Source organism: Silurus aristotelis (genome assembly GCF_946808225.1).
Source record: "Silurus aristotelis genome assembly, chromosome: 25".
Lineage (NCBI taxonomy): Eukaryota > Metazoa > Chordata > Actinopteri > Siluriformes > Siluridae > Silurus > Silurus aristotelis.
In genome coordinates this window covers 14,106,265-14,130,928 of record NC_139598.1, presented here as the reverse complement: position 1 = coordinate 14,130,928, position 24,664 = coordinate 14,106,265, and the positions used below count along the sequence as shown (strand labels likewise).

At 40.4% G+C, this 24,664-nt stretch overlaps 1 protein-coding gene across 2 annotated transcripts in view; it reads right to left on the bottom strand.

Annotated features, from left to right (window-relative positions):
• zfpm2a (zinc finger protein, FOG family member 2a) overlaps positions 1 to 24,664 on the bottom strand; it is a 167,007-nt gene that overhangs the window by 60,775 nt on the left and 81,568 nt on the right. For both annotated transcript variants that reach the window (XM_083529853.1, XM_083529854.1), the window contains exon 4: positions 12,061 to 12,185. In XM_083529853.1, coding sequence (XP_083385979.1) covers positions 12,061 to 12,185 — 125 coding nt within the window. The remainder of the gene's footprint in view (positions 1 to 12,060; positions 12,186 to 24,664) is intronic.

Sequence of the window (24,664 nt, the reverse complement as noted above, 5' to 3'; positions counted from 1 at the left end):
ACACCTATAATTATTATTGTATCAATAATGTCAAACTTTAGACAAAAAAAAACCTCATCTATTTCATTGTGTAGCATCTATGGGAGTCACGTGATAAAGGAACGAACCACTCCGAGTAGAAGAGTCGAGAGGTAAACGACTTGATGCTTTTTTCTATACATAACCTACAGAGATTTTGTGATGCTTTGATTATGAGCGTTCAGTAGAAAATGAACGAATCACTCTTTGAAACGACTCGTTCTTCCGAGTCAAATTAAAGACTTGTTTAAAAAGGAACGAATGGTTCATTAAAACATTTAAGAATAGGATGTCCTACTTATGAAGTCAATAAAACAGCTCATGTTCCTGACAGACCTCATATCTCACCCAACCAGTGCTGAAGTGTTTTACTGTTAAAAATCTTAAACACCGGAGACTCCTTCCATAAATGAGCTGGTATACATTTTTACTGTACAAACCAAAACAAATTGGAGCCATTCATTCATTCATTGTCAAATTAATCAACACTTCCTAACCAACAGAACTGTGGTATTAAAGGAACTGGTTACTTTCAATCCTGAAGTCTACCTTCTACATCGTACCCCAGAGTCCTCTGATGTGCTCATGGTAACCTTTTAAAAAAAGTTCTGGTGAGTGTAACTTTTGAGAACTGGGTTATTACAACACTTTGCAGAGTTCCGCCTGGTAAAATTCCAATGCCAAAGATATTACTTAACCAGGCTCGAAACGGCACTGGACGTGAACTTTGCCACCTTTGTTGCAGAGGCGTCCATTTGCATAATCTGTGTCTGTGTGTGCTGTGATTTGTGAGGCCACACTTTTGAACAAGAAGTCATCGAAAATCCACTTTGAAGAGTGCCAGTATTTGCTCCGAGGTATGTCTAAACGATAGAGAGGGTGAACTTGCTACCTGGCGATGCATTAGACCTGAACTCCGTCATCTACGAGTCTCGGCATGCCGGCCGCTAGAAAATGTTACTCGGTTAAGTTTACCAAGGATCCCTTGCAGCCAAATATTCCTGTATTTACTTGACAGCCTTGTAAGCAAGATGTGCTAGACCACCGGGATAGACGACCAGACGCTGTCCAGACGTCCTCTTCTCTGGCCCCTATAGGGCGTTTTTATCCCACGAGACAACCGTCTGTGATAGCGCACCAGATGACCGTGCGAGCAGCAAAATAATCACGATTTTCACACTGAATACTTTCATTCGGTGCTGTTTCTCCATCTGGAGTGATGAGATGGAAGGATCGTTGGCATCCAAAATAAGAGTGGATACATGACCGCAAGTTTTAGAGAAGGTTAGAAATGCAACCAAGTTTGAGCTTGGAGATGGTTGACAGGGGCCAGGGCATGATGGGGTTGGAGTTGGCCAGGGCATGATAGGGGTAACGCTACCCTCTTTTTTTTTTTTTTTTTTTTTTTTTTTTGGAATGAAGCAAGGTTAAAGCTTTGATATCTCAGCCAACAAGACACAGAGGGACACCATGAGATTGAAGTGTCAGATCTAAGACAAGGAAAAGAGTCCAGTTATAAATTATACATTCATTCTGAAAACATGTTTGGACTCAAATACTGACTATTGCAAATTGACAAAAATAAATTTAAATCACAACCTAAAGAAAAAATTCAGCACTACCATTACATGGACTTCTAAAGAAATGCTGAAATTTCAAATGTCACAAATGTCACTGATACTTAAAAATGTGTGTGTTTGTGTGTGAACCTCGCCCACTTCAGTCGCTTCGCTACCAATTAGCTCGCTATCGGAGTGTAATGTGGAATTCCAACGGGGGACTTGTGTTTGCGAACGAGAACAATTGCGGATTATCTCGGCTGCGTTTTTTTTCTTTCAAGGAAGATGCTTCGGTGTCCCATAAAGGGAGCCTTGACAGTGACAGATGGCAAAGCAGCTGGTGCCGCTCATACCCCTCTCAATCACACTCGGCTATGTTTGCTGTAGAGTTTATTGGTGTATGGCCACACCTTTGGCAAGATCTCCTTGTACAAACCAAGGGAGAAAATACTGTGTACAGTCTTGCTGATTGTGTCCTGATTAAAGCGGATTAATGTGCTGAAGATCACCAAATGGTCCTTGATTTCAAAACACTTCAAGCAAATGTTCATTCATGGGAGAAAAAATGGTTTATATTCCAAAGGTTCAAGCTTATGACTTAGACTTGAAGATGGCAACATAGTAGCTTGATTTGCATGACAGGCTCCTTAAAAAAAATCTCCAAATATGCGCAATCACGAAGACATGCTGTTCCAGAATTCGTATTAACTTTTTCTCATTCAGGTCACCTAGAGGTTGGTAGTGTTCGATGGTTTGATTTGGAAGAGACCACAGACTGGAGCTTCCCTTGTTGTGATTCCCATGATTTGGGTTCTCCACTTTCCTCCAACCTCCACAAAACTGCCTGGTGGATTATCTACACTAAATGGCCCTAGGTGGGACTGTAAAATGGTAACCACATAATGGGCTGGTGCACCATTTAGGATGTATTCCAACCATGTATCCTGAATTCTTGGGGAACCCTCTGTACCCCTTGACCAGGATAATTTGCTTTCCAAAGATGAATCAGTCACCTTGAAATACCTCTGTCCAGGTAGATCAGAGTAGGCCAGCCTTCATCTCATTAACATATCCATCATTTAAGAAGTTTTCATCTCTGGCCTTCCCTCAAACCAGCATAATCCTCAGAATTCCTCTTCTTGTTGCCATTTTGCCAAACTGACATCACTTGCTGCCTCACCTGGTGCTTGTATGACAACGTTGCAAAGATTGTGCTTTGAGCAGAATTCTTACGGTCCCGTGGCAAAAATTAGTTCCTGAGCCAAAAAAAACCCCTGCTCAAACAGTAAATAAAAAACGCTATTTAGAGTGTTCCACCCCAGAGCTGGCAAAAAGAGACATTATCGGATGACATTTTCGTGACATGTATCAGCAGACAGCGTTCGCGAACTTTTGACTCAAGTCATCGCGCTGCATTTGGCGACATGGTAAATGCGATCACATCGTTTCCTGCAATCGTGCCGAGCTACGTCGCCATCACTCGAGTCACAATGTGCTTCTGCTTATCATCCCTGTGCCGTATCTGCTTTCCTGTCTGAGCTGATGGAGGAAATAAAAGAGAGAGAGAGAGAGAGAGAGAGAGAGAGAGAGAGAGAGAGAGAGAGAGAGAGAGAGGCAGAGGGTAAGGGAAAGGGAAAAGCGGGTGGGGGGGTATGCTGAATGTCAGGTTCACTTGTAGATGAAGTCGACTATGTATTATCTAAGCGCTGCTCAGCTGTAGCCCTGGGAAACGCTGTGTGCGACGAACGCAACCCTGTCGGCTCACTGAGAGGGGGACCTTTAGAGATGAAAAAAAGAACAATGCATCCGTATACCCCCTTCTCTGCAAGGTCACAACCCTGCTCCACTATACATCCCTCTGGAACTGGATTGTCCAGGAAGCTGAGAGGCATTTTTTAAAGGAAGTCTTCTTAAGCAGTCTCGGTGTTCAATGTACAGGTGGACTTTAGATCAAGAATTATCATCGAACTTCAGATATGAGGTCTTATATTGTATTGTTTTTCCGCTTTTGGAACCAAAAACCTGACCCCAGGTTGCGATCTGGAGATAAGTTTTGTTGATCGGATCGTTTTGGCGACTCGGTTCCTCGGATCTTGTTCATCAAAATAAACAAAGCTATTTTTGATTGAGTCATTTAGTTTATTTCGTTTCTTTAATCCTTTAATCATAATGTCTATGGGAGTCAGGTGATAAAAGAACGAACGACTCGGACTAGTAGATTCGAGAGGTAAACTACTCAATTCCGTTTCCTGCACATAACCTTTGGAGATTTCCAGATGCTTTGCTACTTTGACTACTGCACACTCTGGAATCCTCGCTAGCAATAGTTTCTGGATGAAAAGAACAAAAACTTATAAAAAAAAGGCACGATCATTACCATTCGAGCCATCTGAGGTCGCCCCAGCCTGGCGATTGGGGCAAAGCCCAAGCAAGTAATTGAAGCATGCAATCACAAATTGGTTCTCCGCCTAATATTTCATTAGATAAAGCCACATTCTGGACGCCGAAATCGTTTGTGTGCCCAACATGGAATTAAAATCCTGTTACTCCCTGATACCAGACTGCATTACCAGTCCCTGACAGGGGAGATTTCGAGACTGATAAAATATAAGCTGATGGAAATATGTAAAAAAGATCGCCTGCTCCGGCATGTCAATGCTCAGATTTTTTTCTTAGTTAGTATGCGTTTATAATTAGAGGTGAAAGTAAATAAATGGGCCGGAATGTAAGTGATAGAGGAAAAAGCGTGGGTGTGCATGCATTTCGGAGTGTGTGAGCATGTGTGCATATATATGTGTGTGTGTGTGTGTGTGTGTGTGTGTGTGTGTGTGTGTGTGCTCCATCCACACTCCACTCTCAAGTCCCACTGATTCTCCTTTCCAGCCATGTTGAATACTCTTTCCTTATCAGGCCAGTCCAGGCCTGCATCAGGCTCTCCTTGCTATGACAGAGGCTACAACAATAGGCGCGCGATACCGCTGCTTAGTGCTGCGTTTCGGAGGGGAAACCTGCCACAGGCACAGATTAACAACACACACACACACATATACACACACACACTCTGTATCGTACGTATCCACACACATATATCCCTGCACCGCTAAACAGATTGCAGCCTCCTAAACAAAACATTTTTCAGAAGTTCAGGCTCCTGATTAATGAAGTAATGACAAGAAGAAAAATATAATTTTTGGCATCTCGAGGGGGGCAAAAAAAAAAAAAAAAACACCCCCGAAATAAATAAACAAAACGGGCCGCGCCGATACTTGTTCAACTTTGGGCCGCGAACAATGAGCCTGTCAGAGGGAGTGGTGAGGAGAGAGAGGGAGGTGATAAATAGAGGAGTGACAGCTTGAAGAATTCCTCCCGTTCTTGCCCTCCGCGTCGAACCTCCCGCTGAATTACAGAATAAAACCCCTTCTCCCCCTCCCTCTCACTGAAAATGAAGACAGTAACTTGTCATTTTCCTGAACACTCCTGAAATACGGTTCACTTCCTAACCTTTCCACATACAGAAAAAAAAAAAAAAAACTACCAGAATGCTTATTTTTTTTTATATATTTTTTTTCCCAACCACAGATTCCTGGCTTTCAGAGTTTAATTAGCACCGTGTTCGTTCATTAGCGCCACGTCGAGCCTGAAAGCTACACTAATGGCCATTTTAGTGGTCCCTCCCAAAAAACAAGATCCCGTTATTAGTCGGCTTCCAAATCAATTATGGACACTTAAATCAGACACCGGGCAGGAGAGGCGCGGTAAGTCCAGGCCCGGTAATTACCTTGATGGAGACACCTGCTACTCGATAACTTCGACCTGCATTGGCATACCGACCAGCGCTCAGCAGACATTTATATCCCAGTGTCATCATTAATTTGTGTTAATTCGAGAGAAGGTGTGTGAATGTGTGTGTGTGAGAGAGAGGGAGAGAGAGACAGAAAGAGCTCGTGGCTCACCTGGACGAAGCCTGATGGGTAATTGGGCTCTAATGATCCCATTGATCTGCGGGATATGAGAGAGACAGAGAGCTGGAAAACGAACAGCAAACTAAAGGGGGAACAGGAGAGTGAGGTGGAGAAATTGTGCAGGGTGCAGGGCAGGACGGCCAGTTCTGATTCTCATTCACTCGGACGAAATAGGGAGAAGAAAAAAAAAAGGGGGGGGGGGGTGTTGGTGAGAAAAGTCTGAGCGAAAGCGCTCGAGTGGAAAGGTCTGGACGAGAACTTAATGTGTGCTGAGTATACAAAAAGCAGACATTTTATTCGCAAGAGTGACATTTTCAGCAGAAATCCCAGACACCCTTCTCTACTTATGCTCGATTTAAAATTGGGTGGAGGTTGGGTTTTTGATTGCCGAACTTCAAATTAAGCCTACGGACACCCTAACGGTTGGAAAACACTCTTGTCCTTTACCGGGTTTCATTGCTCGTTAAAAAACGAACAAAACTCAGACCTTGAAAATACACTATACGGACGAAAGTATTGGGAATTTTCCAGCCATATGTGGTAACAGTTACCACAAATTCGGAGGCATACAATTGTGTAGCTTTAAAATTTCCAGCTCCATGAAGATTTTGCATGGGTCAGACTGAAAGATCTTGAGTGTAATGAATGCACTCAATGTATGGACGTTCGGTGCCCCCCCCAGATGACCCAGACGAGGATGTGTTCCCTTTTGAGTCTGGTTATTATTATTATAAGGAACAAACTTATAGGCAATAAATATTATAACACAACCCTACAACCGCTTTATCTGTGTAAAGCTGCTTTGAGACGATGTTGATGGTAAAAAGCTCTACACAAATAAAAATGAATTGAAATAAATTGAGTGTCCTGCTATAAAGCTTTGACCTCAGCTCTACTGCACACCTTTGAAATGAATTGAAACTCTGACTGCACTCCAGGCCTCCTCACCTAACTTAAATAACACTCGGGTAACTGATCAAGCAGAAATCTTCACTCTAAAATGCAGTGGAACATCTTCCCAGAAGGGTGGAAGTTAATGGGGACTAAATGCGGAATGGGATGCACATACAAAATCTTAGGGTCAGGTGACCACAAACTTTTCTCATATTAGTTATTGTGTTATTCACGTTTTATTGGCTTTCAATTTGAATGAAGGATAAAAAAAAGGAAAGAATTAATTTAATATAATACAAATATGATTAACTGTGCGATGGCCAGAAACACTTCGCTGTATTAAATCGATATCCGGAACGTTTGCGAGCAGTGACTCTCTGACTCGTAAATCATTTGAACGGATCATTTACCCACCTGCAAACACACTCACACGCACAAACACACACACACTTGCGTACACAATGTCACGTTTTGCTGGGACCTCGGTAAACTCCAAGTGTCCACCGTGTCTTTGTTCACTTCATCACATCCTTTACATGCCCTCAGTCTTTCTCTGTACACCACTTACTCTACCTCTTTCAGTCTTCATTTTACAATCTTTCTCTCTCTCTCTCTCTCTCTCTCTCTCTCTCTCTCTCTCTCTCTCTCTCTCTCTCTCTCTCTCTCTCTCACACCAATTCAAGTTATGCTAACTTTAATGGCAGGACAGCATCGACTGCAATGATGCCCCAATGCAAAAAAAAAACCCATCTAAATATAAGAAATGAATGCATGATTTAAAAAAATACAGACTAGAAACAATCACATGATCTGCCAGTGCAATAAGATAATCACACTAGGTAATCACACTTCAAATAGAAAACATATTTAGAACAAAATGCCTTCAAAATAAACATTGAAACTTTCCTAAAACGAGCTTGTTACTTATTTATTTTTTTTTTAACCAGTTTGCTTCTCTTAATTTGTGTGAAAAGATCTTAAAACCAGTGAACAAGAAAAAAGAATTCCATTTTATTTAAGAATCATCATCATTATATACAAGTCCCAGGTGTGATTATTGAGTAATTTCTTTTTCTGGGCAACTTTAAAACCAGTTATTAAAGCTAAAATAAAGTCTTTAAAGATAAAAGGCCTCGTATGAGGTCTCTGATAGTAATTAAGCTCAACGTGTGGGTAAAATCAATTTTAAGCTTTAAAGAACTAAGTAAAAAAATTCATTAAGGCATTAAGACATTGATAATCGTAAAACAATCATAACGATCTTACATGATCTGCTCTTGCATAGTATTTCATTCTTGAAATAGATTAATAAGATTTTTATGGCTAGATAAAAGATTGTAAGTCTCGACTAAATGAGGAGTGTTTGCGGTGCAGAAGCTGCTTGTAATCACGAGTAATGAATCTCAGAGCGATCACATAAAAGCAGACGTGTGCTGAGAAGCGCCGCTTTATAATAACAAGAAATAGTTATATAATGAAGGAAGGAAGGAGTCTCTTGTGTCAGTGTTTTGTAACCAAGGTCAAGCTGATGACCGATGACTGATTCATGTCTTCTTTTATGAATAACTGTTAGCAGTGGAAAGGTAGCAGATTAAAAGAGGAAGAAACCATTTCAGAATGTGCTGTTATTGGAAAACTAGGAAATTTCTACCTAATCGTTGATTTCTTTTAAATAACAATTGTCAGGGATCATATTAGCGCAAGAAATATTAATAAAAACGAATGTAAAAAATACCCTAAAACACAAATCATGTGTTTTGGGTTGCCAAGTTACTATACACTAGGGATGGTAAAAAAAAATACACTGATTCGCATTGGTGCATTGGCATGAAAGTTAACAGAGAAAAGTTAAAAAGTGTGCATCGGATACAAGTTGACATTTGAATCAAGATGCATCGTGTTTTTTTTTTTTTTTTTAACATCGGTAAAAACCAATTTATTTATGTCTAACTATAACTGAATGCGTGATATTTCTATTCATTCTATTTATTCTAGACCAGGGGTCATCAACATGGTGCCAGCGGGCACCAGGTCGCCCGCAAGGACCACATGAGTCACCCGCAGGCCTTTTCTAAAAATAGTTCACCATACCGACACTTACCAGTGAGCTGCATTACATTTTTTTTGTTGTTATTCTTTTTTAAATCACACTTGTATGGGTGTGAATATGAAAATGACAATCTAAAAAAAAATAATGCATAGCATAGCATCAGATTTTCTATCCACTGTATTCTGTTGAATTAAAATCGGATCACACGGCATCGCAATAGCGGTGAATCGGTAGCTGCTTCATACTGTAGATATCTTTGATGTATCGTATCATTGGCTATGCATCGAGATACGAATCGCATCAGCCTTAGTTACTATATGCAATATAATGTAATATTGCAGATACTCAGAGAATATATATATATATACACACACACACACACACACACACACACACACACACACACACACACACACACACACACACACACACACACACACACATATATATATATATATATATACAGCTGCATTCATTTACTTTGATATGCTACATCTCTACTAATGGACTCTTACTCACTCTGCCTCTACTGTCTTTCTCTCTCGCCAATTTCATCACTATCTGAGGAGGTGACATTAATCCACTCTCTCTGCTTCGACCCACATCCTTTTTTCCCCATCTATCAGACTCATATTCTCACTGCTGGCCCGCACGAACCTCAATACTCGCTCGACCATCTCCCGAGACGGCGCCGATCCGTCCGAACTGAACCCACAACCTACCGCCTTCGCGCCTATCGAGCGATCGCGTTCTCATTATCAGCTGATATTGAGACGAAGACGTAGCCAGGTGGTGGCTCAGGTTCCACCGACCGCCGGAGTCGAGTCCATGATCGCCTGGTTACCTCGGCGTATTCGATCGAACCCATTTGGAATGGCGGTGCGATTTTTAAAGCGGTCGGGGTCACGCGTTCTTTCAAACGGTTTCGAAATTCCAAATAGATAAGGGTCACCTTTTCATAAAGACATGACAATTTAGCACAGTGTGCAAGAACGGCGGAATCGCCACGATCTTCTGACTTCATTAATAAGAAACTCTGATATAATAGAAGGCTTATCAAAGGCTTTTGAGTAAAAAAATAAATTATAAAAATTCGGTCCACTTATGGTAGGGTTTATATGATGTTCAGGACATTTTAATCAGATTATATTAGACATAGATTAGATATAAACTGTCTACCTCAATAGGAGCACATATACCAGTTTTAGTATTTCAGAATCTGCTGGTCTTCTGGCTGTAATTTGTTACTGTACTAAAATACCCTTTTTATGTATCTGTACATTACTGTAGTATTTACATTTGGGGAGACTTTAACCTTTTTACTACATTTCAAAGCAAAATATCGTACTTTTTACTCGACTACATTTTGATAAATCAGTTGTTCTTTTTATTTATCTGTAGATACTTATAATACTTAAGTACATTTGAAGGCAAAGCACTTTTTTTTTTTTACTTGGAGTAATATTTTACCTACTGTATCTGTACTTTAGCTCAAGTACATGGATTGTGTACTTCGTCCACCACTGTCTCCTGGGAATTTTGACCCACAACAACTATTAGAGTATGCACAGAGTGTAAATAAATCTTCCATCAAGCGACATTTACGCAGGCACAAATGCCTAGTTCGTGTTCGGAGAGATCAGAAGAGAAGACTGGTTTCAACTGACTATAAAAACCAAAATTACATCTCTTTACAGCTGTGCTCAGCAGAAAACCATGTCAAAACAAAAAATAAATAAATAAATCACACTGACCGGCACGTCGCTTCAGGTTCCTGTTCTAATTTGTTTGGCATCACTGTACAGTACAAATACAGCAACAATATTATTTATATTCAGAATGGAAAATAAGTCATACACTGAAGGAATCCCAAAGAATAAGACCTTCAGAGACCAAACTCCACATTGACACTACCTTATTTAACTACATTATAAATTTGAGATGTTACCATTTTTAATTAGTGTTTTTTTAATTGATCTCTATTTAATAGAAGCAGGGTGAACATACTCTCTTTTTCTCTTTATCACCTCAGTTATAGGAAACTTAACACACGTTTTTTTGGGGGGTTTTTTTGTTGAAAGAAAGTTTGAAAATTACCATCAAATATAAGAGATCATAATTTCTGTTCGATCAAGCCTTGGCCTCCACTCAACATTCACCAATTAAAGCACTTAGTCATTAAATATGCAGATTAACTGGTTAAAATAGAGCCACTTCAAATGCTTCTGTTGGAGGCCAATTTGACTCGGAGACAGTCGCAGCCATGTGTTTGGTTTGTATTCGAATGTCATGGGAGGTTTTTTTTTTCTTCTTCTTCCTTCTCCCTCTCGTGCTCGCTCTTCATTAACTCGGCATAACCGGCTCGAACGTTCCCGTGCCGGGAACTTTCTAAAAAGCAGAAATAGGAAATGAAAGAAAGTTCGAGGGAAAAAAAAAAAAAAACACGAGTCTGGCAGTGAACGGGTTGGACATTTGGAAAGCGAGGATTTAAGTACTAAATCTTTCAACAAAAAAGGGTGTTCAGTACGAATGAGGTCAGAGCTCGATAACAGGCCAATCGAGAGCTTCCACACCAAACCATGTAAAGTGTATCTTTATGGAGCTTTCTTTGTGCAAATGGGCATTGTCCTGCTGGAACAGTTTTGGGTTTCCAAGTTTAAGTAAAGAGAATATTTTATGTCACTACATCCATAGACATTCTGTACAATAAGCAGGATTGGGGAAGGACCATGTTTGGCTGGAAAAGTCAAGTGTCCCAATACTTTTGTCCATGCATCGATTAATTATGGCTGATTTTGAGACTCAAAGGCATTTATTTTTCTAAAAGTCTTCAAAGTTGATACGCAACTCTGATCTGAAATGCACTTTCAAACACACTAAAGCGTGCTGCCTTGTACACGTGGCGTAAACCGTGCGTTCAAGTTCGTACACTGGGTTCCACAACGCAAGGCATTATTTTGCAGAATGTATCCTTATTGCCACAGAAAAAGCTTAGCACATCCTGCACTAAAATCCGTCTTAGCGCAGTTGGCGGAAGTCTTCTTCTTCTTCTTTCACCTTCTCCCATTAGGGGTCGCCACAGCGGATCATCCGTCTTCATACCCCTCTGTCCTCTACATCTGCATCTTTTAAACCAACTACCTGCATGTCTTTTCTCACCACATCCATAAAACTCCTCCTTGGCCTTCCTCTTTTCCTCCTTCCTGGTGGCTCCAGCCTTAGCATTCCCCTACTGATATACCCCATGTCTCTCCTCTGCTCCTCTGCACATACCATCCGAAACATCTAAATCTCACCTCACTCACCTTGTCTACAAAACGTTCTACATGCGCTGTCCCTCTAATAAACTAATTTCTAATCCTTTCCATCGTCGTCACTCCCAACGAAAACCTCGACATCTTCAGCTCTGCTACCTCCAGCTCCACCTCCTGACTTTTACTCAATGCCACTGTCTCTAAACCATACAGCATCTCAGGTCTCACCACAGTCCTATAAACTTTCCCTTTCACTCTTGCAGACACTCTTCTATCACAGACGGAAGTAGCAAAGAATAATAATAATAAAAAAGGGAACGTACCAGGTTTGTTCCGTCGGTGCTCATCTCGATCTTGCCATCGAACGGCCCCCAGGTGGTCCCTACGGGAAGTTGCTGACGACTCTGAACTCGCCGCTCGCCCTCTTTGTTCAGCAGGTCTAGTTCTCCTGTGAGACAAGGCAGAACTTGGGGTGAGTTTCATCCATCATGCTATCATATGTCCTACATTCTAATTCGCAAGAATATCAGTAACAATTTTATTAAAAAATCTTTTTTCGTTATTTCGTTACATTATTTTTCGGTATTTCGTTATTATATTTATTAGTTTTTTAGATGTATTTTATGTGTTTTATGTAATACAATTTTATGGGTTAAAAAGAAAAAATCCAGACCCTTTTTATTATATCCTATTTCAAGTGAGAGCAAATCTCATAAAAACAAAAAAAAATCGGATTTCTACCTTTGAACTTGGACACCATTCACACCTGGGGGAAGTTCAAAGCTGCCAGTCCACCTACTGAAATCGTTTTAGGTCAAAAGTAGCCGAGAAACTGGAGGAAATGCTGTGAATCACCACAATATACTAATTATTATTATACTATATTTAAAAATATAATTTTTTACTTATAGGAGTTATTAAGGAGTTGGAATGTGAATTGAAAATGTGTGAGTTCAAACTCCACCACCATCAAGCTGTCAATGCTGGGCCCCTTTACCACTCAAATGAAGTAACGGTAATAATTGAGTAACATTGTTCATTTGCTTTTAAAGCGAAATCAGGAATTCGAATGCAAGTCGGATATCACGATGGCCCATGTGCACTTGTCCTTGTTAAAGATCGTGTTTGATCCGGGATCACTTTTCCTCTTTCATACTGTTTGCTAATCATAAAACAACCTGGCACCTGTGAGTATGCAGTGAAATTCTTTGCTAATTCTTGTAATGGGCCTCTTTCCTTAGCAGTAAGAGAAAGAAAGACAGAGACTGGTGAGTGTGTATGACACAAACTCCATGCTGTGTCCACCTGTCCTCGTAGCGGCTCACCATCAGATGGACTTTATCGAAGCGACAGGATGCTAACCTCTTCTGAACGCGCGCCTCCCCCTTGCTGATAAATCCTTGCTGAAACATTACAGGCATTCTGGCTGCCTCTACGGGCTCTATTTCTGTTTTTCCAGGAAAGGGCCAAGGCCTCTTGTTAGAGCTGTGCAGATCTCAGCCTTAATTAGCTGTGCTGCAGCTAACGCTTCGCTAGCTCCCGAGCCTTGCTATCTTATCTGGCTAATTTAGAGTACTTTTGTTTTGTTTTTTATGTCTATAAATCAAACAGTTATGATAACTGCATCTCGGTCTTATGCCATCCAGAAGGAATGGAGGGGGAGTAGACATATGCAGCTCAGAATCAGTGTATCCGGGCCATGTTTTGTATGGATCAAAATTAAGAAAGTTATTAGATATTAGTCCTGATTAGCTGTTCTTTATACTCCAGTGCGACCAGAGGACTCACAAACGTCCTCTGGCTCCTCTGGCATTGCTTTCTTTCCATGGTGATAATCTAAATTGTATTGTATTCCTTGTCAATCCTTCTGCATTTGTATTCCTTGTCACTGGGCAGTCAATGAAAAGATAATAATCTACTCTCCAAACTGAACCCAGACACTGTACTACGCATTATGACATTATAACATTATGACCACTGAGTAAGGAACACTGATTATCTCTTCATCATGGCACCTGTTAGTGGGTAAATATATTTGTCAGGCAGCAAGTGAACATTTTGTCCTTAAAGTTGACGTGTTAAAAGCAGGAAAACTGGGCAAGCGTAAGGATTTTTTGTTTGACAAGTGCCAAATTGTGACGGCTAGACGACTGGGTCAGAGCATCTCCAAAACCGCAGCTCTCACGGGCTCTTCCCAGTCTGCAGTACTCAGTATCTATCACAAGTGCTCCAGGGAAGAAGCAGTGGTGAACAGGGTCGTGGGCGGCCGAGGCTCACTGATGTACGTGGGTAGGAAAGACTGGTCTGTGTGGTCTGATCCAACAGACGAGCTCCTGTAGCTTAAACTGCTGAAGAAGTTAATGCTGTTGATGCTCGATGGTTCAGGACTGTTTCGGCAGCAAAAGGCAGACCAACACAATATTAGGCCGGTGGTCATAATGTTATGCCTCATCAGTTTATATTAAATACTGTATTAGTTACTTTAAAGATCCTTAATCCTGCACGCTCTTTATAAGACTAAAGGAGCGTCAATAACCCTGAACTTTTAACTGACCTACTCTAGGGCTACTCTTCTCTATTTAAATATCAGTCATGTATCACCAAGACTCAGCCTTGTCGGTTTGCCGGTATGGAAATTCTCTGCCGTTCCATTTGCTCATGCATAAGGTGACTTGTTTGCTAAATATCACACCCGCCTTGATAATGACATGCATCCCACAGGTCGCTGACGAGCTTGCCATCATATGTAAATGACTGATGTCTATGGCGACAGCATGATCGGTGAGATTTAAAAAGTAGGTCACCAAATTAGTCAGCTGTCTTTTATGAACCTAATTCGCATTGGATCTTAATGAGAAACTGTCAAGTAGTTGTGGTTGATGGTCTGCTGGCTGTGCTGGTCATTATTCTGGTGTATAGTTTTGCTGAGTGACGCTCTACATGCATTCTTCTTCGTCGAACACGGTTCACACAAGACCCAACGGAAATCTCACAGGAGTGGGCGGGTTTACCTTTGCAGTCACACAATCTTTATTAGCTTCGAAACAAAAATCGCGGGAGCGGGCAGCATAGGTCAGAAATTCAGGAGTGAGCGGGTATAGGGTTCGAGCAGGGCTCTACTTTACTTTGTAGCATTTTGGAATAAATTAACAACCTTGTAGCGTTGTGTTCTTGTCAAATGAATGACAACGTTTCGCCAGGGTTATCAGCCATCTGAGATACGAATCTTTACATCTGTGAGGATTAGTCAAGCTTAGTATAGCAATCTGTACTTTAGCGCACCAAACAGAGGTATCAAAGCTAAGGTTCTGTACACTACTTAAGATCTCTTGTGATGCTACTGCAAGATAATTGCCAGATTTTATCATCTTCACACAAAACCATACCATACATCCAAGTGTGTTCCTAGTGTGATTAGACCTCCTGGCCTTCAAACCAAACACACATGCTCCGTTTTGCCTCTGTTTGACACTTTTGGTGCGGTTCTTGCCGCAAGTTGGTGTGCATCCATGCATCTGGTTGGAGCTCTGCATGTGGCACGGGGGGGGGGGGGGGGGGGGGGGTATTTGGAGTCGGATTGTGATTGTCTGCCAGTCGTTTGTGGGCTGTTCCAAGACCGCTTCCACCCAGCTGTTGTGGATTCGAAACAAACCCGCAAGGAGAGAGTACACTATTGTGACCAGGACGCATAATCAACACCTTGTTTATTTCCTCAAATGTGCTTAGATGTCGTCTCTTTGTGGTTTATATATATTTATATATGGCAGGAGAATATCTACACTGATCCATCATGGAGAAGGCTGGGAAAATGCTGCCACTTTCCAGACAGCCATCTCCATTCCAGATACACTGCCAAGAAATAAACAGTGGTGTCATCCAACGACGTCTTATCACCAGCATGTGCGGTCAGATCTGTGTGTGTGTGTGTGTGTCTGCATGTTTGGAGATGTTAGCTCGTGAGCCCGTGAAGAATGATGTGGCATAGGCCACTGGCTCGCCAAGGTCAGAAATAGTTGTGACAAGATTGCTCACTCTGACCGGTAGACCATTTAAAACTACAATCTAAAGGGCAGGGGGGGATTTTTTTTTTTCTTCAGGCTGTTTGAGTGGTTATAGGAAGAATGTTTTACCGATTTAACACATCTCACAAAGAGACTAAATCAAAGGGCGATAGGTCGGAAACTCTGTGATAACCCCTCAAGAGCTCCTAAAAATTCCTAAAAGGTTCCTATAATCCCAGGCCTAAATCTGTCAGAAGATTTCTGACTGTGTGCAGCAGTCAAGCTACTGTATGGAGGTGCCATTTATCAGTAGAATATAAATAATAGCTTTTAAAAATACAGAAATGTTGATCACAGCTTACACTTTACCACCCTTTCCATTTGTTCATGCGTCACAAGGCCCCTCCGCAGGTCTGTCATCATCAAGTAGAAAAATGCCACAATCCTGGAATGGAGCAGCTGAGAATTTGACCAAAAAGCAAGCTTTCTGGTCCACCCCTAAATCCTTCCATCGCTCCCCTCCTCCCTTGATAAGATCATCATCTGTCGCTCGTCTCCGAAGCCTGCCCCTTCCCTCCGCAGATACTTGGCAGAGGTATGAATGTCCCTTTTGTTTGGGGGGCAGATTCTTTTCTCGATAGCACCCTCAAAAAGATGCTTCACGTAGGCATCTGTTTGGTTCATCGTTGCTGATGAAATGGTTTGGGAGATCATTTTTTATCATTAAAACCCTATCAATAGAGTTATTCTAGTAGTGTTGTAAAGTGGTATAAAGAATTTTCAGAATGACCTATATGTCCTACAGTAACCAAACAGACAGACTGTGCTCAAGCAAACTGTCATATGTAACTGGACCTAAAGAGGCAGCATGTCTAGTTTTCCATTATCATACCCCCTCGGAGTATTGTCTATAGGTTGGTTTCATCAAGCAAACAACTGTAGTGGCTTTTGCATGTCCTTAAAAATGATCTGAGTTACATATTTGGACCTTAAGAACTAATTTTCTTTGGAAGTCAATTAAAAGGTCACCTCACATGCATCTTTCTACAAAAAAAGACATACAAAACGTAGAAAAAGATATACCCTAAATGGTACCACTCGAGTGACAAGGAAAGATATCCTATTTCAAATGGTGCGAGTTGCCATTTTATTGTTTTCCCTGGTCATATACAAGGGTAGTATCGAAACGTTTTCGCACAGTCACAGGGAGCACCGACCTTTTTAAGTCAGTGTGCCAGAAGACATCATCCTTAACATAGGAGGCAGTGCGACAGGTGGTATTTGCTATCCTGTGGATTTTGCTCTCTTCCCGAAGATAAAGATCCAGCTAATCTCAGAATTTGCTAGACACAATTTGAAAGAAAAGTGGCAGGAACACTGAGAGCACTGTATTGCTGTGTAGGGGGACTAGTTTGAAGTGGGTAAACGTACATAAATAAACACTGCTATTCTCAAAACCTTTGGATACCACCTCGTATAAAGATCTATAGCATCAAATTCATACAAGAACCTCAGGACCACAAGTCCAACACAAATCAAAAAGGTCCAAGGTCGGGCTCCCGTTCCAGAGTTCCAGAGTCCCAAAGTCCTGGGTACCACTTTAATACTTAATGCTTGTCTAAAATCTGTTTCCAAATATTTCCAGGATGGTATATTTCGATCAAATGAAAACAGACAATCAAGACACACATAGAGACCAAATGTGTAAACCTTAACAAGCCTTTACAGTCATCCATGGCCAAGAACCAAAGGAACAAAATTGGCTAGAGGGGGCGTACTCTGTCTCCGCGGTCACTGACACTAGCCAGTATTGGGCATCTGGTATGTGGAAGAGGGTACTGTAGATAGCTTTATATACTGAAAATATACAAATGTTGGCTTAATGTGAATTTGAGGTCACACATGAGTAGCCAACGCTTGACAGTTGAAAGCTGTCATATGATAGAGTGTGAGTTAGCTGGTGGGTGAAAAAGCAGGACCAAATTAGAAAGGACATGGAAAAAATAAATAAATAAAACTAAATAAAGGCTAGGGAATCATGTAATGTGCAGCTTCATTTGCATAATATGCTGTTTCTTTTACCCTATATTTTTGATAGAATTTTTTGATTGTGTTCTTATATGGAAATTTTTTATATTGTATAAATAAAATGAGTTGTCAATATAGTCAAAATTGTCAAAATCTTGTTTTCTTTCTACTTTTTTTAAAATAATAAAGTCAGGTACAAAGTGGCAAACATAAAATTGTGGTTACAATAAAGAATAATAACTATTTATTATAAAATCTATGTTACATTATTGTAATCATTTGGAGCACAAATATCCACTACTATGATACTGTGTATCATAAACAAACACTGAAACTGAACGCTTACACCAGTTTGTTATAAAATACTCACAGATATCTAGTTTCTAAAACTCATTCGATTCATAAGAAAAGTGGAAACGATGTTCTAGCTATCAAGACCATCACTATAGTGGGGCAACACAGGACCCTAAATTAATATACCGGCCAAAGCATATAGGGCAGAAATGGATTGTGGCTTGTACTGCTCCACAAAAAGGGCTTTCGAGCTCAAAAAAAGGGAGATATGCGATATGAAATTTTACAGCTGAAGGAGAAATGTCAGAGCGCTTTGATAAGAGAGCGATGAACTCCCCCCTTCCCCCAAAACCACCATTATCGGGGCCGAAAGAAGCAAATGCATCATTTATATCCCACAGTCTCCGCCATTATCTCCTGTTCAGACACTTGTGTTAAAACAGAAGAGGACCTTTTTACCTCTCGCCCTCGTTTTCTCTCCCTCTCTCGCTCTTCTTTTCCTGCTTCTCTTTCTTTCACTTTAACCCCAGCTCTTTTCCTCTTTCTGTGCGATATCTTTGACCAAATCCTTTCGCTGGACTCAAATTTCATTCTTGGGAGAGGAAGTTTTGACTGTCAAGTCCATTTGCCAACACTAGAAAAAAAATTTGTAGTGAATGAGACAAAAAAACAAAAAAGATTTTGCTACCAAAAAGTGAGCATCTGCATAAAGAGTTTAGGTGGCAGACGATAATATTATATTAAAAACACGTAGATGAAGGTGAGGTTTCGATTCCTTTGATAAATATTATACTATTTACTACATATAATAAATAAGAAATTAAACTTAAAGTAATGATACAAAAATGAAAGAAATCAAACAGACGAATAAACAAGAATCTGTTTGTGTAGTGTAGTTTAGTGATGCATCCTATACATATGTTTGCCTCCCACTTTGTGGTAATACTTTGTTGGAAGAACTGCATACAGTATGCCAAAAAAATGCTTATGTCAGGTGTCCCAATACTATAGTACATATAGTGTAGTTTCAGGTCACAAAACATTTTTTGGGATAGTTAACAGTCTAAAAATAGATGCAGCTTGCGAACACTTAAACTTGCCAGCATTTTCTCCCCCACACACTCTTAGTCAGTGTGAATGGGTTTAATCTGGATCAAATAGTGACAGAAAGAAAAATGGTGACTTACAATATTTTCTAATTAAGATGGAGTCATCTAAACACATAAACGGGAGCTTTGAGGATGGATTGGGACTGTAGTTAATGTCAACAGACTGCTACATTGACTCAGGACTACAGTTTGCTTCTGATCACCATCACTGCACCCTGCAACATCGTTTATCTGTAATAAATAGACATTCGGTGCAACCCAGATGAGGATCGGTTTCCTCTTGAGTCTGGTTCCTCTCAAGGATTCTTCCTAATGCCGTCTCGGGTAGTTTTTTCTTGCCACAGTCGCCACCGGCTCACTCATCAGGGACAAACTTACACTTATAAAGAACATATAAATTTTTTATCACATCATCTGTGTAAATCTGCTTTGAGACAATGTTCATTGTTAAAAGCGCTATACAAATAAAAATGAATTGAATTGTTTCCAACTGTTGAGTATATTCCTATGCCATGCCCCCCTATAGCCCCCCCGCTTATTCTTTCAGAAAAGCACATTTAAGTAGCAGGTACGCAAAAAATGCATTTCTTTATCTCGCTATTTAAAAAGGCTGTACAGCATTCACCATGTTTCCATTTATATTTATATCTGCTGAAGCAAGAGAAATGTAAAAACTAGTAGAATATTATATATTTCTAATACTGTATATATAGATGAGCCATAAATGCTGCTAAACGAAATATACAAATCTGCATGTTTTCCTTCGAGTTCATTTCCATCAAAGCTTCAGCAAAAACGTCCTGACAACAATCTTCAAAATCTCGCCCGGGCCGTCACAATGACCATGGAAAAAAAAAACTGAGAGCGGAAAAAGCCAGACACGTTATCTCAAGCGTCATCTAGAGGACAGGCAGCCGCTCGCCACCGACAAATTTGACTATCGGAGAAGTGTAACATATTCAGAGTGCTTGTGAGGGATATAATTCTTCTCAGCTGTCAGCACAAATGACTAACAGTGTGTACACGTAGAAAGAAGTAGCGCGCACGCATTTCGATTTTGCTCCGATTGTATGTCTGATTTCAGCCACAGAATGCAGAGTCTAAGCTGAAGAGTCAAGAATGCAGAGACTGCGGAAGCTGACCGGAAATATGTCTATATCACAGTAAAAAAAAAAAAAGCTCCATAAACAATTATTAAACATTCTGAAACGCTATCTTTAGAAAGAAAAAATTTACTTTTTATTTTTACATTTTGAAAGGAAAATTTCCACAGTTTCACCCCATAATATCTTTTCCAGAATAAACATTTACACAACTTTCATATTCATGCTCAATTTTGAGTGAACTTGAGTGGTACATTCCAGCTACATTTAGTGTAGTCAAATTTTGAATAATTGTGAATAATAATAATAATAATAATAATAATAATAATAATAATAATAATAATAATAATAATACAATAAAATAAATAAAATATTATTAGTAGTAGTAGTAACAGTAAAATATATATAAATATTATTTGGAAATAATGTAAATATTTTATGTTTAAAGAAAAGCAAGAGCATTGTGATATATTCTATTATTATTATTATTAGTAGTAGTAGTAGTAGTAGTAGTAACAGTTAACTATATAAAAATATTATTTGAAGCTATGTAAATATTTTATGTTTAAAGGAAAGCGAAAGCTTTGTAATATATTTTTATTAATTATTATTATTAATATTATTATTATTATTATTATTAGTCGTAGTAGTAGTAGTAGTAGCTGTTGTATCATTTTTTTTTTAAATATTAAGTCATATAAATATCAATACATAATAAATAACAGTCCATTTAATTACTTTATCACCTCATTTTATCATTTTATTTCAGAAAGGATCAAATATAATATTTGTTTAATCTTGCTCACTTCTATGCTACATGATATGTATCACCATATATCATTTTTTGTTTAATAATACAGAATAAGTGCTTTTTTTTGGGTGAATTCAGAATTATAGATTGCCGCTGGTGACAGTTTGGAGCGTATTTACAGGTGCGGTTTAACTTCGCCGTGTCATTAGGCTCTCTTCATCCCTCCTCTCCAGCCAATTATAGCTTCTCCAGCTCTCCAGTCCAATCCTGTCTCTCCTGACCCAGTTGTCTTTTGTGACGAGGTCTTAGCCCCAGCAGTTTGACAGTCAACAGATAAGATGGATTAGGGATTATTTCCCTCCTCTCTTTCTCTTCCTCTCATCCAGTTTAGGATAAGAGCAGCATTAAAAACCTACTTTTTTCCCCCACTGAGAGGAGTTTTTAAACGGCTGGAGATGAAGCTGATAGAGGAGTTAAACCTTAGGCGGGGCATTGAAAGGTCAAGGTCATGCTCCTAATCAGTAGGCAACCTCTGAAGGGTTCAAAGTGCAGAGATACAAAACCTTCTTTCCCAGCAGGCAGGGTGTAAAGACTGCAGTTATGTGTTTAATCTCTGTGCTTGTGATGTCCAGCAGGTACAATTGGGTTTGAATGGAAAGAGTGATCAAATTCACTCTGGCGTATGAAAAGTAATTACACCTGTATCAATGGTATCTTATAAAATATATATTTTTCTCCTGTCAAATTCTACTTTTTACACATACTTTCACAGGGAGCAGTAACCAGGACAAGGCAAAGCACAAAGATGACCATGAAAACCAAGTCAATATCAAGATACTTTGTTAAAGCAGCAGTGTGTCATTTTTTTTTTATTTCCATCAAATTCATAAACTGTATCAGTGACATGTGTATTTGTATACACACGTGTTTCAAACTCAGTCATCAACTCAAGATGAACAGGTTTTGTGCCTTTTTTCAGGCTTTAGCAGCCATTTCAAATCGGTATCTGAAAGGTTTACTTGTTGATCTGTGTGTGTGTGTGTATATATATATACACCCAAGTATTGAACAGGTCACCATTTTTCTCAGCAAATATATATCTGAAGGTGCTATTGAGTAACTGAGGGCTTCTTGTATGAACTCTGATCTTTAGTCTTTCCCATACATTTTCAATTGGATCCAAGTCAGGTGATTTGGGAGATTCTAGCAGTTTCTCTGAAACCAATAAAGAGTTTCCTTGGCTGTGTGTTTGTTATCATTGTCCTACTGAAATGCCAACCCTCACTTCAGCTTCATCATCCTGGACATTACTAAAAAGGCTTCGATGCATGTTGTATCTTTCCAACTAAATTGGTCATGTAGAGAAAATCATTCTTTGTAGACCATCTCACACATGTGAGTACAACCAGCACATACCAGCAACCATTGTAGTATCTCTTCTGAAGAGACAATACTATAGAAAAGAAACTCGAATGTATTTGAGTCGGTGTGCAGTTTGTAGAGCAGTACAGATTTACTGTCCTCTGAAAACATCTGGACATGCAGCCATATTGTCAAAATAGCTGGCAACAAAAGTAAGTACACCCTAAGTGATAACACAATAACGTCGCTTAACCATGCATGTTCATTTTTTTGTCTGCTTAAAAGGGGCCATACAAATTTGTATATCTTGTAATTCTCTCATAATGACCACTAAATGTTTAACATGGAACCTCGTGGCAAAGAACGCTGAGGATTTGAGAACTAGAATTGTTGCTCTCCACAAAGATGGCGTAGGCTATAAAAAGATCTGTAACAGTACAGTGACCAGAAGTCTCATACAGAGGTTTGTCAAGACGAGCACCACTCGGAAAAGACATCACAAGGGTCCATTAAAGAAGTTGAGTCCTCGTGCTGTACGTCAGAAAAACTGGCTTCAAAAAACAGACGCATGAGTGTTGCAGCATTGCTCGTCAGTGCCCAGACCGTACGCCGCACACTGCAACAAGTCGGTTTGGGGCTGCATGAGTGCTGCTGGTACTGGGAAGCTGGATTCCAACATGTACTGTGACATTCTGAAGCAGGACATGATGCCGTCTCTTCAGAAACTGGACCGAACGGAAGTTTTCCAACATAATAACGACCACAAACACACCGCCTAAATGACAACTGCCTTGTTGAGGAAGCTGAAGGTGCAGGAGTGACTAAGTATGTCTCCAGACCTGAAACCTACTGAGCACCTGTGGGGCATCCTTAAGCAGAAGGTAAAGAAGCACCATGTGTCTAACAACCAGCAGCTCCGTGATGTCATTAGGGAGGAGTGGAAGAGGATCCCAGCAACAACCTGTGCAGCTCTAATGAATTCTATACCCAGGAGGATTAAGGCAGTGCTGGATAACAATATTGCTCACACTAAATCTTGACACTTTGTACACCGTTTTGACATGTTCACTTAGAGTGTACACACACATGTATGCCCGGTGATGTATCTCTCCTGTCCTTCGGCAAGCTGAAAGGCGCTTATAAATAAATGACAATAAGCCGATTATACTGAAGGAATAAAAACAGTAGTTGTTAACGGGCTGTGAGGTTCGGATGCCGCACTTTATACACATAGTTCGATGTGACAAATGAAGCAATGAGGCTGCATCCGAGCATCTTTAAGTGCATCCATCCATCATATCCGGGACGTTGCACTTTGTTCGAGCGCTGAGAACGCGATCGTGTGGTGATGGAAAAGGTCGAGTTATGGCTTCTTTAGTTTTTCTTGTAGATTTTAGAGTCGAGTTCAGCCAAAGATCAACAGTCAGTGAGAAGTCTGCTGTATGCTATTTAAAAAAAAAACATGGGAGAGGAAGTTGGGGACGAAACATTTAAGGATATGTTTGCGAGCGTGAGTGCGGAGTGTGTGTGTGTGTGTGTGTGTGTGTGTGTGTGTGTGTGTGTGTGTGTGTGTGTGTGTGTGTGTTTCCTTCCCTGCTCCCTTAATGTCACTGACAGGGGAAAGTAATCCTATACACAGGCTGCTATTGTGAAATGGGAAACTAGCCTCATCGGCTGGCGGCGAGCAGATGCACCTCTCTCTCTCTCTCTCTCTCTCTCTCTCTTTCCTAATCTGGAAACGACTTAAAGGAGCCTTATCTCCAGGCTCTCCTGCTTCATTTCATGCTTGATTTACTTTAATTTGTCTGATAGGGCACAAGGATTTGGAAATGGCCCATCTTTCGCTGGAAAATGTTCTGATTTTCCCCCGCCATTGTTACGTGGACCTTTTTTTTCCCCCTCCCGACTCTCTCTTCTTCTTTTCTTCCTCTTCTTTTGCTTTTTTTCCTCCCTCTCTTTACTTTCTCCCTTCTCTTTCCTGCATATTCGAACAAAACTGCCTCGGCCTCCTGTGCCGCATTCTGCTTAACGAGCTAACGCTGCAAAAAAAAAAAAGAAAAACTATCCGAAGGAAAAAGGGACGAGTGCGTGATAGTGTGCGCGAGCATCTGCAGGAGTGTGTGTGTGTGTGTGTGTGTGTGTGTGTGTGTGTGTGTGTGTGTGTGTGTGTGTGTGTGGCGAGAAAGAGAGAAGACAGCGGATGCAGCCGAGTGCTTCAAACCACGAAGATCTCCTGTAAGCGCAGCCGCTGATAAAGCCAGGAGGTAGAGATGGAAAGC